The sequence below is a fragment of the Abrus precatorius genome, unplaced genomic scaffold, assembly GCF_003935025.1.
Source record: "Abrus precatorius isolate BTA unplaced genomic scaffold, Abrus_2018 Scaffold3, whole genome shotgun sequence".
Lineage (NCBI taxonomy): Eukaryota > Viridiplantae > Streptophyta > Magnoliopsida > Fabales > Fabaceae > Abrus > Abrus precatorius.
The window spans coordinates 4,750,808-4,766,974 of NW_020874373.1; the positions used below are offsets into that span (position 1 = coordinate 4,750,808).

General features: G+C 29.6%; 1 protein-coding gene across 1 annotated transcript; it reads right to left on the reverse strand.

Annotated features, from left to right (window-relative positions):
* Positions 1 to 12,446: 12,446 nt before the first annotated feature.
* LOC113863587 (polygalacturonase At1g48100-like) lies at positions 12,447 to 15,009 on the reverse strand. The gene is made up of 6 exons (XM_027497221.1): positions 14,629 to 15,009; positions 14,362 to 14,529; positions 13,978 to 14,022; positions 13,682 to 13,889; positions 13,509 to 13,590; positions 12,447 to 12,948 (listed from the first exon to the last, which is right to left on the reverse strand). Exons 1-6 carry the CDS (start codon positions 15,007 to 15,009, stop codon positions 12,447 to 12,449), a joined length of 1,386 nt encoding a protein of 461 aa, XP_027353022.1.
* Positions 15,010 to 16,167: the final 1,158 nt, after the last annotated feature.

Consider the following 16,167-nt stretch of genomic DNA (forward strand, 5'->3'; position numbering starts at 1 on the left):
TAGTGAATGTTATTACATTTGGCATATGTATATCTTCATCACGTTTGTTTCAATAAATTTTGTGACTAGTTTGAGTCTTGTATATTACTTGAGATGGGTATATATCTACAACAACGGGATATTATGGTTTATATTCCTCGATCAGCTGTGAATATAAGATACAATACAATAGTTAAAAACAATAATTTAAAAAAAAAGAGTAAGATACCAATACAACAAAATATATTAAACAAAATATAGTTTTTTTATGTATATAATTTGCTTATCGTTTATTAATATTATTTTTTCTGGATCATTTAGTAAGATAATATCTCTGTCTTTGACCTCGAAAGCATTCATAAATGGCTATGTACATAAATAGTTGAAAGGATTTCAATGTTACTTGAACAAATCTTTTTCTTCCTTGAAACTGCGATATGATCCAAATACGTGCTCATAATTCCGTACATTAATATTATACCATGGCAGGCGAGGAAAGCAAGTATCTTGTGTTTATGATAAATTGTTTGTGTTGGTGTGGATATAAAACTTCTGGGGTAACCTTTTTGGTGATAGCAGCGTCGTGAATTCAAGAAGATTCACCCGCTAGTCTTATTGGTAGTCAAAATGGTTATCACTACAACACGAAAACAAGACCGCACTAAACAATATAGTTTACTTGGAAAAGTAGCTTTTGAAAAGGAGAAAAATGAAAAGTAAGCAAGCAATGTGAACAAAATTTCTTTCCCACCGCATATCCAAATGAAAAGAACAAGTGGCTCCCACGTTATGTATTGTACACTATTCACTAGTGGGGATCAATTCATTCGTTCATTTTGCTTAATTAAAGAGCTTACATCTCAATCTAATGATTCCGAAATCTCTGTCGTTTGAGTCCAAATCAGCAAAAAGATCCAAAATAACAACGTAACATCAAGTTAAAAAGACAAAAGAAGTCGGTTTACATCATCTATATTGGGTGAGGAATTAAACCTGAATCAGATTATTAAGGATTTGACACCTCAGTTGACCATGTATCACCACAAGAGACTTTGTAGAATGTGAAGTTTTCAACAATCATTTGAAAGAAACCCTGTCAAAATTTGTGGCCACACAAGACTCTCACCCGTGCAGGCCACCCCAACAATTGCATCTTCAACCTGTTACATAAATGAACAAAACATCACTGAACCATTGACACACTATGCTTAACACAAATATGTAGTAATGGGTTCCAACATACGTAATGCCCTCACTTATTTGTGGAAACAGAAGTCAGAAACTTAAAAGAGTACCACACACACACTAAAGATGTGTGCTAATGAAGGCTTTCTATTGATTACATATAAAACAAGCTATTGAAGGATGAACGGTAGAAATCAAACTACTTTTTTATGATGATGATGATGATTGATCATATGCTATTTGATTTTGGCCACAGAGGAAAAGATAAAACTGCTATCAGTAGAATGTTGACCTATATATAGGCTGGTAAGTTGGTGGTTACCAATTTTGGACACTGCAATCTGAATTTAGAACATAATAAAGTACGAATATTTTTAGGTTGTTGAGTGGTGGTGGAAAGAAATGGAGTAAGCTAGATTCCCTATGTCCTCCTTCGTGGATGAGAAATGAGTTTGTTTCATTTCACACTCTTTTGAATTATACCCTTTTTATATTTATTTAAATGATTTAGATTGAAAATTCATGGTGAGAAGAGTGATGAGAAAAGAAGAATAAAATTTAAAATATGCAAAAGAGTTAAATATTTGCCACTCTTTTTCAATTGTTTAATTATCAATGTATTTACTCTCACTCTCTTTTTTATTTCCATGTGCCACTATTATACGCAACTACACATATATTCAAATATTATAACTTTTAGAGTTCATTAAACTTCCATTCCCGTTGTTAAGATTGACGTCAAATTTTAGTCTCTTGATACCTTTTTTTTTTTTTCGCAACAATTAAATCTCTGGATTCTTTTAGTAAAAAGAACTTAACCCCTTAATTATTGAGCCATTTAATTGCATACAGAAATTAGTAATTACATAACATGACACTTTATTAAATTAGTATTTTAATTAACTCAAAGAAATTTTATAAAAAATACACTTCATTCTTAAAAGAGATGCTCAAATTGCACTATTCTCTTTTATTTAAAATTTATCCTCCCTTCTCTTGAGAGATAAATAAATTTGTTGGTGGTAGTGAGTAATACACAAACTTTCAAATAATATTTATTTTTATATTCAAATGTTAAGGTTATTAACAGCTCAGTTTAAGTAATATATTATCAATTTTAGATTTTAGTATATTACAAATAATGTTTTGAGTATATACTCGTAATATCAACTTTGAAACCAAAATTTTCATTTCATTTTCCGAAGTCTTAAAATCCATAGTACAAATTCAAAATTAATTGTCGTAATGTTAAGAATCATAAAAGGCAAATAAAATATTGACTTTAAAAGGTTCACTCACATTAAAGTGTGTTAATCTATTAGAGGAATGATGTAGTTTCCAAAATAAGAGAAAAAATGACAAAATAATGATGATTTTTTTAATATTATATATATAAATAGATTAATGATGATTTTAAAAATATTTTTATAACTAATAAAATTTTACGAAGTAGATTTTTAAGTGAGTTTGAGTCGAGACTCCGAGTCGAGCTCAGGACACAAAGCAAGCTGACAAAAAAGTATATTGCATTTCTTGATTTAAAAAAAAAAAAAAAAACTATATTGCTTTTGACCCCCAAAAAAAGAAGTATATTGTTTAGGCTCATTTTGTTTCACCAGAGTTAATTTTTAAGGAATATGATATATAAATATTTTTGTGATCGATTACCGAAAAAAATGTCGCACTTAATAAAATCTCCTTGCCTTCAAATTTATACACAAATAGTTAATTTTTAGATAAGTTTACATAAATAGATATTGTAGATATTTGTGGAAAAGCATGACTTGGGTTTTATTTTGGAAAAGAAATGGTGACGAAGAATTGCTATACCAAAAATGCAATTCGGCTAGTGTGTGTGATTAATATGGGTTGTTACTTTGACTGTATCTATGAGTAGGCCCATAGGCCCATAATGAAGCCCATAACAGGTCCTCATCTAATTCACTTCGGGTCAGATCCTATCATATGTATATTTGGAAGACTAAAAACAGAATTAGGAAAGAAATAATTGTTAGCCAGTTCTCTCCCTGCACAGAAAGTGGTCAACAGGCCAATGTATAAAACGAATTTATTTTTATTAGATCTTAATTTTAATTTAAAATATGGTCTCTGTTTTTATAAAATTTAACATCGTCCCCTAATGATGGCACATGTTTTTTTATTGACTCACTTTAGTGAGAGAAATTAAAGTGTCACGTTTAAATAAAATTAGACATAGTGGGAGAAAAATGCTTTTACTAAACAAAATGCTTCCGAAAATGTTTTTTTATTTAAACGTGTTTTGAAATGGAATTTTACAGAAGGAAAACAGAGGATAAGAAAATGAAGTTGTTGTTGGTTGTTTTTTCTAAACTGAAATGAGGCAAAAGTGGTATTAAATATTTTAACCTAATGATGCAACTTATATGTTAGTAGTGTAAGAAAAGGAAAGGCAGAAGAGTGTTACTTTAGTTGAAGATAAAAGTGATTTATCACTTTCACTTTGTAAAGAGTAGTCTCAGTTCTAGCATTTTCGACATCCTAAAGTATTATTTCTCATTTTATAACAACCTTAATATCTTATATTTCAAGGTACAAGACACCCTGAAAATTAATATATTATTAAAATAACTTTAACAAAGGTTTTCTTGTAATTTTTTTTTAACATATATCTTAAATTTTTAATTGTGATTACAGCCAATGTGTTCATATAATAATTAGTTTTTACATATTACATTAAATTTTACTAGTATAATATATTATAACTTTATCAATTCGTCAATATATTGATTTCGAATCACCTCAAACGCATCAGTGCTAATATAGCTATTAATTTTCAAGAATAACATTTAACCGTGTGACGATGGTAAGATGATGTTAACATTACATGAGTTTAAAAGAAAAGTTCTCGAATTTTTTTTAATATTTTATTAGAATTTTTCCTTAAATGTATAATATTATATAAGATAAAATTTAATATATAATATAATTTTTTAAAAATAATAATATTTAATGAACTTAGTGAACTTGTAGACATTAAATTTTGTAATTTTAATAAAAACTTGTTATATTTAATTTTTTATTATATGTTTAAAAAAATTGATCTTATTATAATTTTTTATACTCATTTAAAATGTTCTCTCTCTCTCTCTATTCTTATCAAGTGATTTGATGCTTTATTAACAGTTTCGTTTAAGTAATACAAGCTTAATAACAGCGTCATATAATTTTTTTATTTTGCTCATACATTTTTAATATAAAATGTCATTTATCATGTCTCCAAATTTCAACCCCATCACACTTAATGAGATGTCCGTGACATGACATAAAGAAGCAAAGGACACATTTAAAGCTTCTTTTAACTGCATAAAATGTTTATATCGAATATTGATCTAGAAATGGCTTGTGTCACATAAACCATTTAATCGTTCCTCTGAAGTGAGAGATACACTTTAAAATTGAAGTACAAAATTATAATTATCAATTGTTAAAGTTACAATAAATACATAGCCGTGTATTATATAAACTACGAAAGTATTAAATTTTATTTGTTTATTCTTCGATGAGCAATTATTATTAGGTACACCCCTCGATTCACTATTCACTTTGGGAGAGTGAAAGCATCCCCTCAAAATATGCTAGCTATTTGCTTCCGTGACTTCTTTTCTTTTGTTTGGTACAATAAAGAAAGAAAACATTATTTTTTTTTACAAATTTTAGCATTATTATACGATAGGGTAAGGATATTCCTTTGTTGCAAGAATCATGATACACATCAGAGAGAAAAAGAGAAAGAAAGAGTAAAAGTTAAATTAAAAAAAAAAAAGATAAAGGCTCGCTAGAGAGCGAGGTTGAGATCGAGAGAATCGTGTAAGTGTTGGTCCTTCCTACGTTCGTGAGTGCCACGTGGAGAAAGAGAAGAAGAAGAAGGAGGAGGAGACATACATGGAGTTGGGAAATTCGAAGGTAGTTTTCTGAACTGAACATCGTTTGTGAAATCACCCCATTCGAATGATGGCACCCAACCATGTTGTTGTGTACTCATCTTTCTCTTCTTCCTCTCCATCTCCTCCAATTCCTTTCTCCGTCGATTGCGCGCGTCACGGAAGCTTCGCAACAGCGAGTAGAACTTGTTCATCTTCATCTCTTCTTCTAGATCCTCGCTCTCTCCCTCTTCTTTCCCCTTTCTTTTCATATTTTCCATCCACACCAAAATTTTTAATATTAATATTTAATCTGCATAACATAAAGTTAACAGAAAGAAAGTGCTGCATATACAGAAGAAAAAGAGAATGTGTATATATAGATGACAATGTCTACTGTGTCTTGGTAGCGGAATCGACATTAGCGAGTGCTCATTGATATGCCGTGTCCCAACTTTCACTCTGTCAAGCTTTCCTTTTATAATCATAACAATAATGCAACGCAGTCAAAAATGATGACACAAACAGAAATTATTGAATGTGTCCAAATCATGAGAATTATTTATTTTTTTAAAGTATATAATAGCATTAACTTATTTCAGGATGATATAAAAGTGGGGTGTATAATAGATTTTCATCGTTTAAGTGTAGAAGAGTTAACTAAGCGAAATAATCCAAGTTTCGTTTATTATTGTTATGAGTTTCACTTACAAATAGCTTAACGACACAAGTAAAAGAATTAAAAATAATAATATATTAATATTGCAAAGCTTTATTAATAAATAGATGCAAGCAAGGGTGAACAATTTTCGTTAACCTCACAATTGAAAGTTTTTATCAGACAAAAAGTTGAATGACTTTTTATGCCAATTTATTTAAAATGGAAGAAAGTCAGTGATGTGATCCTTACTTTTCTTTTCCTTTTTTTTTTTCTAATAATGTATTAGATTTAGTTTTTACATCTGTGTTTTTTATTTAATTTTCATTTATATTTTTTAATTACATTATTATCGTATTTATAATTTTCTTTTACATTGATTTCATAGCACGTAAAAATGGAAAAATATCAATTCATTTACCAAAATTGGGACCCCCAATTGGTGTCACGGTCATCCCGGTAATCACGTAGATGGACCTGCAAGTTTAGACACCCAACAACTAAAACAGTGCTATCGTTGATGACGTACCATCAATGGCGTCATGCATCGCGTCTTCAGCTACGTCCTACCACTGAGAATCATGATTTCATCCAAAAATTATATATTTTTTGTTTATTAAATTCTTTTTTAAAATAAAAACAAACATGTTCTTAATATTTAAATTACATTTTTTTCAAGTAAACAACAAAGTTATGAACATTTTTATTGAAATTTTAAAATTACAATACAAATAAACAAAATAAAATTATTAAGTTTTTAAAAAATTAAAAAAAATTATTTAATACATGTAAAGCAATCGTGAACGTGGTTAAAATTAATTAAGATCACCCGTCTACGTGCCAACTCTAATTAAAAGATAGCTATATGCATGACTTGAAAAAGCACGCCATGGTGCCAAGTACACGAACTACGAGAAAATTGTCAAGGATGTCACTATTGTTAGATTCATATACTTATTATTATTTTTATAAAATTATTTAAAATATAGTTTTTAATGTTACAACTATATGAGTAATAAAATAATTATATAAAAATTCAAATTAGAGTCACAATAAATATTTTTATAACTAAAGATTAAACATTTTAAAAATATCGCATTATTTATGCATAGAAAATGTATTTAATGAGATAGATTATTTTTACATAAAAATAAGAAAAATATATTATAAATATATATATATATATATATATATATATAAGAATACAGTATTTGAAAGGTTATATAATCATTTAGTATTCATTTTATTTAAATGTGAAAAAATAGTTTTAATAAAAATAATTTTGAGTTGAATTTGATTGTGATACTTTTTATTGAAAAGTATTAAAAAAATATAAACTTTAAAACAAAAAATATTTTAAAAAAAAAACATGTAATTTTTAAAAGACTCGTACAAGTGTTGTGCTTTAATCTAAATTATAGATAATAACATTTAATAGTCAAATCAGATGTTTCAGAAAAATAGCTAATAAAATTTAATTGAAATTTTCATGTTATAATATTTCATTTTATTTATCACATTTTTAAAATACTCAAACGAGAAGGTTTTATTTATTTAGTTTCTTTCAAAGTTCTTAATTTAGAGATATGGCAGAGAGGTGATTTGAGGCTTAAATTTGAAGGGAAGGAAAAAGAGAAATGAAGGACATAAGTCTATGCTGGAAATAATTATCCTTCTTGCCCCACCGCCAAAGGTGTCATCAATTAGTGGTTCAGAGAGGGTTGAGTAAATTATGGAAGCTGTCTACATTATTTAGAAAATAGAAAGCTACTTAAAAATTAATCATTGTTTTTAGACATTTTAAAGAAAATATCGTTTTAACAACTCCCAAAGAAACACCTATTTCTAATTTAATAGGATTTGAAAGAGGAAAAATATATCACAATAAGATAGTTACCATAAAATAAATAAATATATTTTAATTCTTATACAGTAATTAAATTATAATTTTTTAATTCTTATTTTAAAAAAATAATATATTTTTAGTTGAGCACATGATTTTTATAATTTGCATAGACTATTTTAGATATGGTTTCATGAAAATATTTTTAAAAATGTTAATACCAAGTTTAGGGTATGATCTTCTTATATTAGTATAGATCTAAAAACTTTTACACTTAATTTGAACCTTTCAATTAATTTATATCTAACAAGTTATAATTTATTATTTTACTAGCTATTAAATATAAATTAAATGAAAGGTTTAGATTTAATTTAAAAAATTTTAGACTTACATCAGTGTAAAAAGATCTTTCTCTATATATATATATATATATCAAAATAATATTTAAACTGAAATAAACAAAATATTTACTTCGAAACATTATTTGCAAGTAATGTAAAATAAAAGTTATATAATTTATAAACAAAATTGTATTAATTCACGATAAAAATAATAATTTCTTACTCTAAAATTAGTTCTTATCAACTAGCTGTTGTAATAATTTCAGTATTTTCAATAAAAAATAATAATAAGTGATGAAAGAAGTATTGAATTTGCTTCCATACATTTTCTTAGCAAGTTAAGTTCGTGGTCCTTATTTTAAAAATAAAATAATAATGACATTTAAATCTTATACACTGAACCGGCAAGTAGAAGAATGACATAAAGTAAGAATTGTTGAGAGAAATATGCAAATAAAATAAAGTTGAAATCAAAACAATTCATATATTCAATATATCTGTTATGAAATAAATTTTTTTATGCAATTCAATTATAAAAGACTTAAAAGGGGTATGGTAACTAAAAGAAACAGGACGAGAAAAATCATTGTTAGGACAACATAAAATTTTCACTATTTATCACTTTATCGTTAAATATTCATTTAAAAAACTTGAAAAATACTACTTAATAATAGATATTTTCCCCTAAAAATCATAATATAACATTCCAAAAAGTGTTATCCACTGAAACAAGGATGATATATTGAAAAGAAAAGGAAAAGAGAGAGAGAAAAAAATTTCAAAGGCAAAAGATACATTAAAATCATAAAAGAGTTTGCTAAACTTCAAAATAATATGATAACCAACAATAGTAGTCATATTACAATCACATGATCATAGTAGTATAATAAAAAGTCTAATAAACATAAATAAGTTTGTTTTTGTAAAATTTGCAAAATTAATAAATAGTACTAAAAAATAACCCTTTTCGTATATTTATTTAGAAATTCAATTTTAAAAAGGGTAAGGTTTTAAAATATTATTATATTTGAGAGTTTAAAAATATGGAGAATTTTAGATGCTCTAAAAAAACTTTCTTCCAATATATATTTTAATATTTAAACAAGGAAAGAGTACTATATTATTTTTTTTCTCTCGGATTTTTTCCCTTCAATTATACTTTAGATTACTACATTGACGTGTTTATTCAATACAGATAAATAAGTATAAAAATAATATTCGTATTTTATACACATATAACTTTATAAATATTTATCTATTCTCATATATAAACTTATAAAGTAAATGTATTTTTACTTGTGGTAAATATTTTTTGTGTATGTCTAATAAATATTCAATGTGTGATTGGAGAGAGATTACTGTGTGGGATTGTTGGGTGTGGAGTTGTTGGGTGAGTAGAGAATCTGTGGACCCACATCATTACACTCTACAACTTAATTAAAATTATAATTAAGAGGAATTTCCACTGTGGCTGACGTGCAGCTGACAACGTTGCGTGTTCTCCCGTCTCAGATATATTGAAGTATGATAATTTGTTTGTGTTTATTGAAAGGAAAAAAAATTGTAATTATCTTATATTTTATTTTTTAAAATAAACATCGTAAGTTTTTATTTTGTCTTAATTATCTATATTGTTATAATAAATTTGATAATATTGTTTCTCAATATCATAGCTTTGTTTTAGAATTTTGTATCTTTTATCTTTTATGTTTATCTTGAAAAAGATTCCCTCCTTTAGTGTATTTTTACATTTTTAAGTGAAATTTTTTTGCTTTTGTTTAAATAAAATTATAAAAATACACTAACATGACCTGGACCGAAACATGAAGAGATCCGAATCCGTTCATCTTTTGACATGGACAAAAGAAATCAATAAGAAGCAACAGAATGATAGTTCTTTCCAACATATAAAAAAATGCCAATGTTTAGACTACACTAAAGCTGTTTAGCTTTTTTTGGCACTCTCCCTCTTTTATATATTGCTTTTTCTCCTCTTGTTAACAGTCTCTTCAAACAGCATAATGGATAAAGAAAGTGGCATTTGTTTCCTATCTTTAGATGTTATATATAAGAAATAAAGTATGATTCTATCATATTGATAAATTAACAGTGGGCACCATGAGATGCCATTAAATGGCCTAGATTCTTTCTCCCTTTTTCTTTTAACTTTAGAGTTTGGACATTTTTCCATACCCACATTCATGCGACATCCTTGCATTAATCATTTAGGAGCTGTTGGGCCTTCTCCTTCCATGAAACTGCAATAATTAAAAAAATTAAAGAACAAAAAAAGCGCTATACCTACATAGCATCATCTAACCACAAGTCTTTAGACTCAATAGCAATGTCACACTTATCTCGAGCCACTGAAAAAAAGTTAGTCCTGAAGGGTTAAATAAATTGCATGAGGTTATAGATTTTGATATCATATTAGAAATGAACCGAATTTTATTTATATTTAGTAGTTTAAGAAAAGAGAAATTTCCAAATGTTATAAAATATAGTCTGTTAGTATTCTTCTCCAAAGTGAGAAATTCTAACACCGAACAAGGAAACAAAAGTTGAAAAGAAAATTGAAAATGGATTCTGGAACGCTTGGAGTTAAAAACGTGTGCAGAATGATCAATCATGAAGTGAACAGACTTTGGAAGAATGTTCTGCCATTGTGCTGCAAAATAATTAGTGGACTAGAAGAGGAACAAGTTGAGCAGAAAAAAGCAGGCAGAATGTGCCTAAAACAGAAATCACTATTTTACCAAGCACATAATATTTGATGCATGCTTAGATTTGCATAATGGTTATATATCTTCCTTTACTTCAACGCTACTAATTACAACTTTTGTATTGGATCCAAGTTTACAGATTTTTAAACATGTTTTCAAACACACACAAAATCTTATTAAATATCATTTTGTAATTCTGCCTCGTAACAACAGTAACATACAAAGAGATTGGAAGAAGAAAAAAAGTATGTTTGGTGGGAAGCAATTGGATTTAGCAGGTGCTTGGTGACTTTTTTCTTGTTGATCATATATATGTCTAGTTCCCCTCTTGATATATCAAAACCCTGACCCATGACAACAGTGGCCAGTGGGTGTGCATGACTAAAAAGGAAGTTTGTTTCTCCACTTGCACATTCAACTTTGAGAAGGGAGGGTCATGGGATGCAAATCTTCTTGAAATCACTCACGCTCACTAACTACTATGTTATTATCATACTCTTTTTGCTTTGATTTCCGGATTCCTTCTATATTTATGTACATTCTTTTTGTTTGTTTATATTCTAGTCAGTCTTCTCCATGAAGACACAAATGCCAAGGGAGTATTGGAATCTCTTCAAGTTTCTGATTTTAAATAGTAAACTGATTCATCCTGGGCCATATTATATTATTTTCCGTGGGAGACAAAAGTTCAGTGCTTCTGTTGAAGCATAAAGTTCTATTAAAAAGAAACAGTAAATTCATCAAGTCTCTGACTTGGTTTGCTAAATTAGCGAGTGTGGTATCATCCATAAACAATTCAGCTTCAGTGTCTTTTCTTAGGAGGTCAAATGGACATGAAGGGTACAAAAAATGGGGACACAGGGATTTGTCAGATGTATAAACCTATTCAATACCCTTCACCACTCCACTTAACTGTTTAGTCATGAAAGTAACACAATTTTTATGGCCAAATCTGATGCTTTCTTATATAACCAAAAACTTTTCACACAATATATGGTGGATCATGTGGGAGCTAGGAACGTCTGGGAAATTATTTATGACCACTTGCCTGGGATGAATTTCGATCGGGAAAGGTAAGAAATTATTTATGACTTGTTCTGCTACATCTGACTACAAAAATAGTTAAATATATTAACAAGAAAATTAAGATGTTTGGCATCAAGATTGTTATCAGAATTTTGAGTGCGGGTCCGATCAAAGTGTGTGAGAGAGTAAGCAGAAGCTTGAGTAATTGAGAGTCATAACCATCTTACTTATATACCTTTTAACTTATTAATCCATTAACGTAGGACTTCGTTATCTAATCATTGTCTCTCTTAATACAAACTTTGTTCAACAGAATTTACAATTTACACTGACAGTATGATAAATTACACTAATAATATGATAGAGGGAAATACCTATGTGTATATTTGTTTTCATATTAATAGAACAGTCTATTAGTATGACGTATTGGATTATGAATGTCTGATATAACACCCAACTGTTAATTTTTTTCTTTCTTGGTCGTGTGATCCGAGAATGACTATGTCAATGAGTAGGCAATCGAAAGTCCATGCGATAGATGGAAAACACAAGTGTTTCAAATAGTATAGCCATGACACTTATGGAGGATTAGTTCGGGAAGCAAATCCGAGCTCTTAATTAACTGTTAAAATACAAGCAATGAAGCAAGTTCAAACGTTAATTTCAATCCTGAATAATAACGCCACATAGTTTACAATTGGAGAGGAGCATAAAAAACTTTACTCCTCAGCAATAATAATATTCAGTTTCTCTAATAATTACATTTGGCTCTTTAAATAATCTAGTGGATCAGCAAAGAGTTATGTCATAGTCTAACACGGACTGAGGAGTGCCCTCCAACAAGCAAGAGACTGGTGGAATGGTTAGTGTGAGCAAATCTCCATAAGCATTCCAACAGAAAGGATCATGCACTAGATAACCTTGTGCTGGAAGGAGCTCAATATCTGAGAGTGTTAAGTTGGTGCATGGAACGGAGTCACTGCAGGCAAAACGCATAGGAGGGCTCCTTATATCATAGGTTCCCTTGATGTTTTTGTAGAGAATATTTGATACAAATACTGCAGAGGTCTTGTTGGTGCAATCCTTAGTGAGGCAGTAGAACTGGTCAATTATGATGGGATTTCTTACACTGCTCATGTGAATGTTACTGAATGTCACTCCAGATACAGATCCTGATCCACCTTGCCAAGTCTTGATCCTAACTCCATTATCTGACACTTTTATCAACGAGTCTCTCACCGTAATGTTTGAAACACAGGCTCTAGAGTTGTGATTTCCCAGACTACCAATACTGAATTAGTTAACAAGATCACTGTTAGAGATGTAATAAAACCATTTTTGTGGTTTCATTTAATAGCTTGAGCTTTTGGGATTAGGTAGTTCAAGACATAGTATTAGAGTCTTTCCCTACCACTCTTCTAAATAAAAATATTCAAATAGTAGACTGAAGCAAAAAAAAAAGTAAAAAAGTGAAGGGAGTATTTGATTTATCGAGAAATACTAGTAACATACTTTTTTAAGCTTACGTACTTTTTAACACATCATTTCATGTTATTAATCAGGTTTTTAAAAAGTTAAAAAAAATTTAAAATAATAATAAATTTACCAGGTAACTGTTTTGATTTTTAAAAAAAGTAACCAATAAAAAAAAGTGTGTTGAAGACTGTATTCAAAAGAACGTGTAATAAGCAATTCTTTTAGTTCATATGTATTTATTTTCATTTCATGCGTTTTTATAACAAATAAATGCAAAAAGGAAACTTAGTTTTCCAGTCATCAAATATCCTTTATCAATCCCTTCTAATGCAATAGATGAGGAGATTAAAACATCTCTAGAAAGCAAATAATTACCTAATTCCATGACCAGGTCCACAGGTAATGTTCTTTATATCGACATCATAGCATCCGGAACCAATGGATACACAGTCATCACCTATAAAAGATAATTCAGCAAATTAACAAACATTAATAATGCCTTTTGATGCAACAGATGGGGAGAATTCCAAGAATTTCTCGTGCCTAACCATTAGAAATCACAGAATTATATATTTTCACGTCATTGGTATTTTCTATGTGAATTCCATCAGTATTGGGGCTTAGTTTTGGAGCTGTTATGTAGATTGATTCTACGTGGACGTTTCTGCAGCCATCAAATCTGAAATGGAATTGAGGGCTGTTCTTTATCCTAAGTCCTTGCACAGTCAAGTTGGAACTCATAAAAAACCTTATGGCCTGCATCATTAATAATTTTGCATGAATAATTATGGTCATATCACAATGGATTTATACAAATAGAAGAAGAAAGGCTTTGAAGACTCACAATTGGGCTATCACAAAGTCCTGGGTATGTTGTCCCACCAGATCCCTGAGGCAATTATAGTAGGGAACTTGGAGTCAGCAGCTGATTGAAGCATATTGCAAAAGAAAACAAAAAGATCTTAGGAGCCATTTAATTTAGAAATCATTTTCAGTTTTGAGCTTTAATTAAAAAAATTGTTCACTTTATTTCCTGTTTTTAAATATTTGTACAGAAAACATTAAAAAGAAAAAAGTTGTTTCCAGTATTTCCTGTACAAAGCTTTGAAAATAATAAACAGAATGAAAACAAAGTGAAAATTTTGTAATTAAAACTAAAATCAAAAAATAAAAATAGAAAAAAATTTCTTAAACCAAACAGCTCCTTGTTATTCTAAATTATTAGTACCCGGTGAGGCTTACAGGGAAGGTCCCACCATTTTTCTCCTCTCCCATCTATTAACCCACCACCTTCCAGTGACATTCCATTAATTCTATAAAAAACCAACCATTGGTGCCTACTATTGTTCTTTGGCCAAGATTCAGGTCCATCAGGTGGCATAAGAGTGCCATCTACCTTCCATATATTTGAGCCAGCAAAGTGAATAGTCAGATTATTCACCCTTAAAACATGTAAGAAGTTAAGGACCAAAAGGTGCACAATAAGTATGCATACCTTCAATACTAAGCCTCCTTGACAAGGACCTGTGAAGATGGTAGATTGAATAATAAAGGAGAAACCTTGAGGAACAAGGATAACATTAACTGCTGATTCACTTTGGCATGCAGTGTCCCATGCCATCTTGAATGGCTCTGTATCATCTGTTATTCCATCTCCTATTGCTCCAAACTTTCGTACATCAAAAATACCAGAGGCATTGTAATAGTTCTTGTTATGAGGAGGTGCAGGCTGTGGAGCAGGAGGTTGTGGAATTTCAGATGATTTATGAGAATGTGAATGCTTGTGTTTTGCATGGGAATGATGCCTAGCTTGGACAATAATTAAAGTAAGGAAAAATATACAGAATACTAGTGGTAAAATATGAGAATGTTTCATTCTCAAATTTTCTAGCATGGATTGACAGAGAATAACTAGTTGAAGCTAAAAAAAGAGAAGAAATTTATGTCTCTAAAACTTAGAAAACCTGAGACCAATTGGCTTAGTCATTACCAACAACTAGAATAATGAAATAAGTAATTTCTAATCATTGACTAATTAGACCCTGAGTTTTGGGAACTAGAAAGAAACCAGTGTCTCTAGTTTTGTAGTGTAAGTGAGACCACTATGAGCACTAGAACACAAGTTGCAACAAGTATAACTGAGTTTGGCCCTTGGAGTGCATGCAGAATCAAAAAGCTTAAGTTACTATATATAATAACAAATCATAGTGGAAGGTCTGTTAAAGTTTCATCTTCACGTTACCAATTTATTAATGGCTTTCGAAGTGGGAAACGACAAATACCTCCTAAGCGTTACCCTTCCTTTAGAGAATGTGGAGTCTGCATATGACTGTTCTGAAAAAAGCCCAAACGGAATAACTAAAAATCATATTAGTGGGTAGTCGATAAGCCTCCCATGTTCTTCCCACAACTACTATTTTCTTTTGGTCTAGATTTTGTCATTTTTATTTTTGTCTAAATCAAAGTAAACAATCTTGTTTAAGTCGAATTGGATTTCTATTAGCCACAAAGCTCATATATACGTATATTAAAGTTAGATCAACAAGTTTAAGACCCTGCTTATTTTATTCAAATAATATATACGTGTGTGAAAAATGGACAACGAAAATAGTATATTTCTAATGAAGATTTTCAAACTGATTTAGAAGATCAACGTTGTCTTCATCCCTGAAGAGGGAGGTTTTGCAGAGAACTCCGAGTACAAGCTCAATACATAACACAAAGATCAATTACAGTCAAAAGGGAGCTATATATATATATGTTCATGTGCATATATTGTATAAATCATTTATATCTGGCGTCACACGATGATGGCCACAAAATTATGTTTATGGGTAGCTGAGAAAAATGATAGATTCACAAAGGGTTGTACGTTTGGCAAAAGTTTACGTTTGCTAAAACTTTAATTTTAACAAACGCACACTTATTAATACAGATCCAATTATAATCTTGTCATTGTTATAATGTGAAATATATGAAGAAGCCAAGAAAGAAGGGGCTAACTAATGGAGTTAAAAACATATGAATGCAGTTC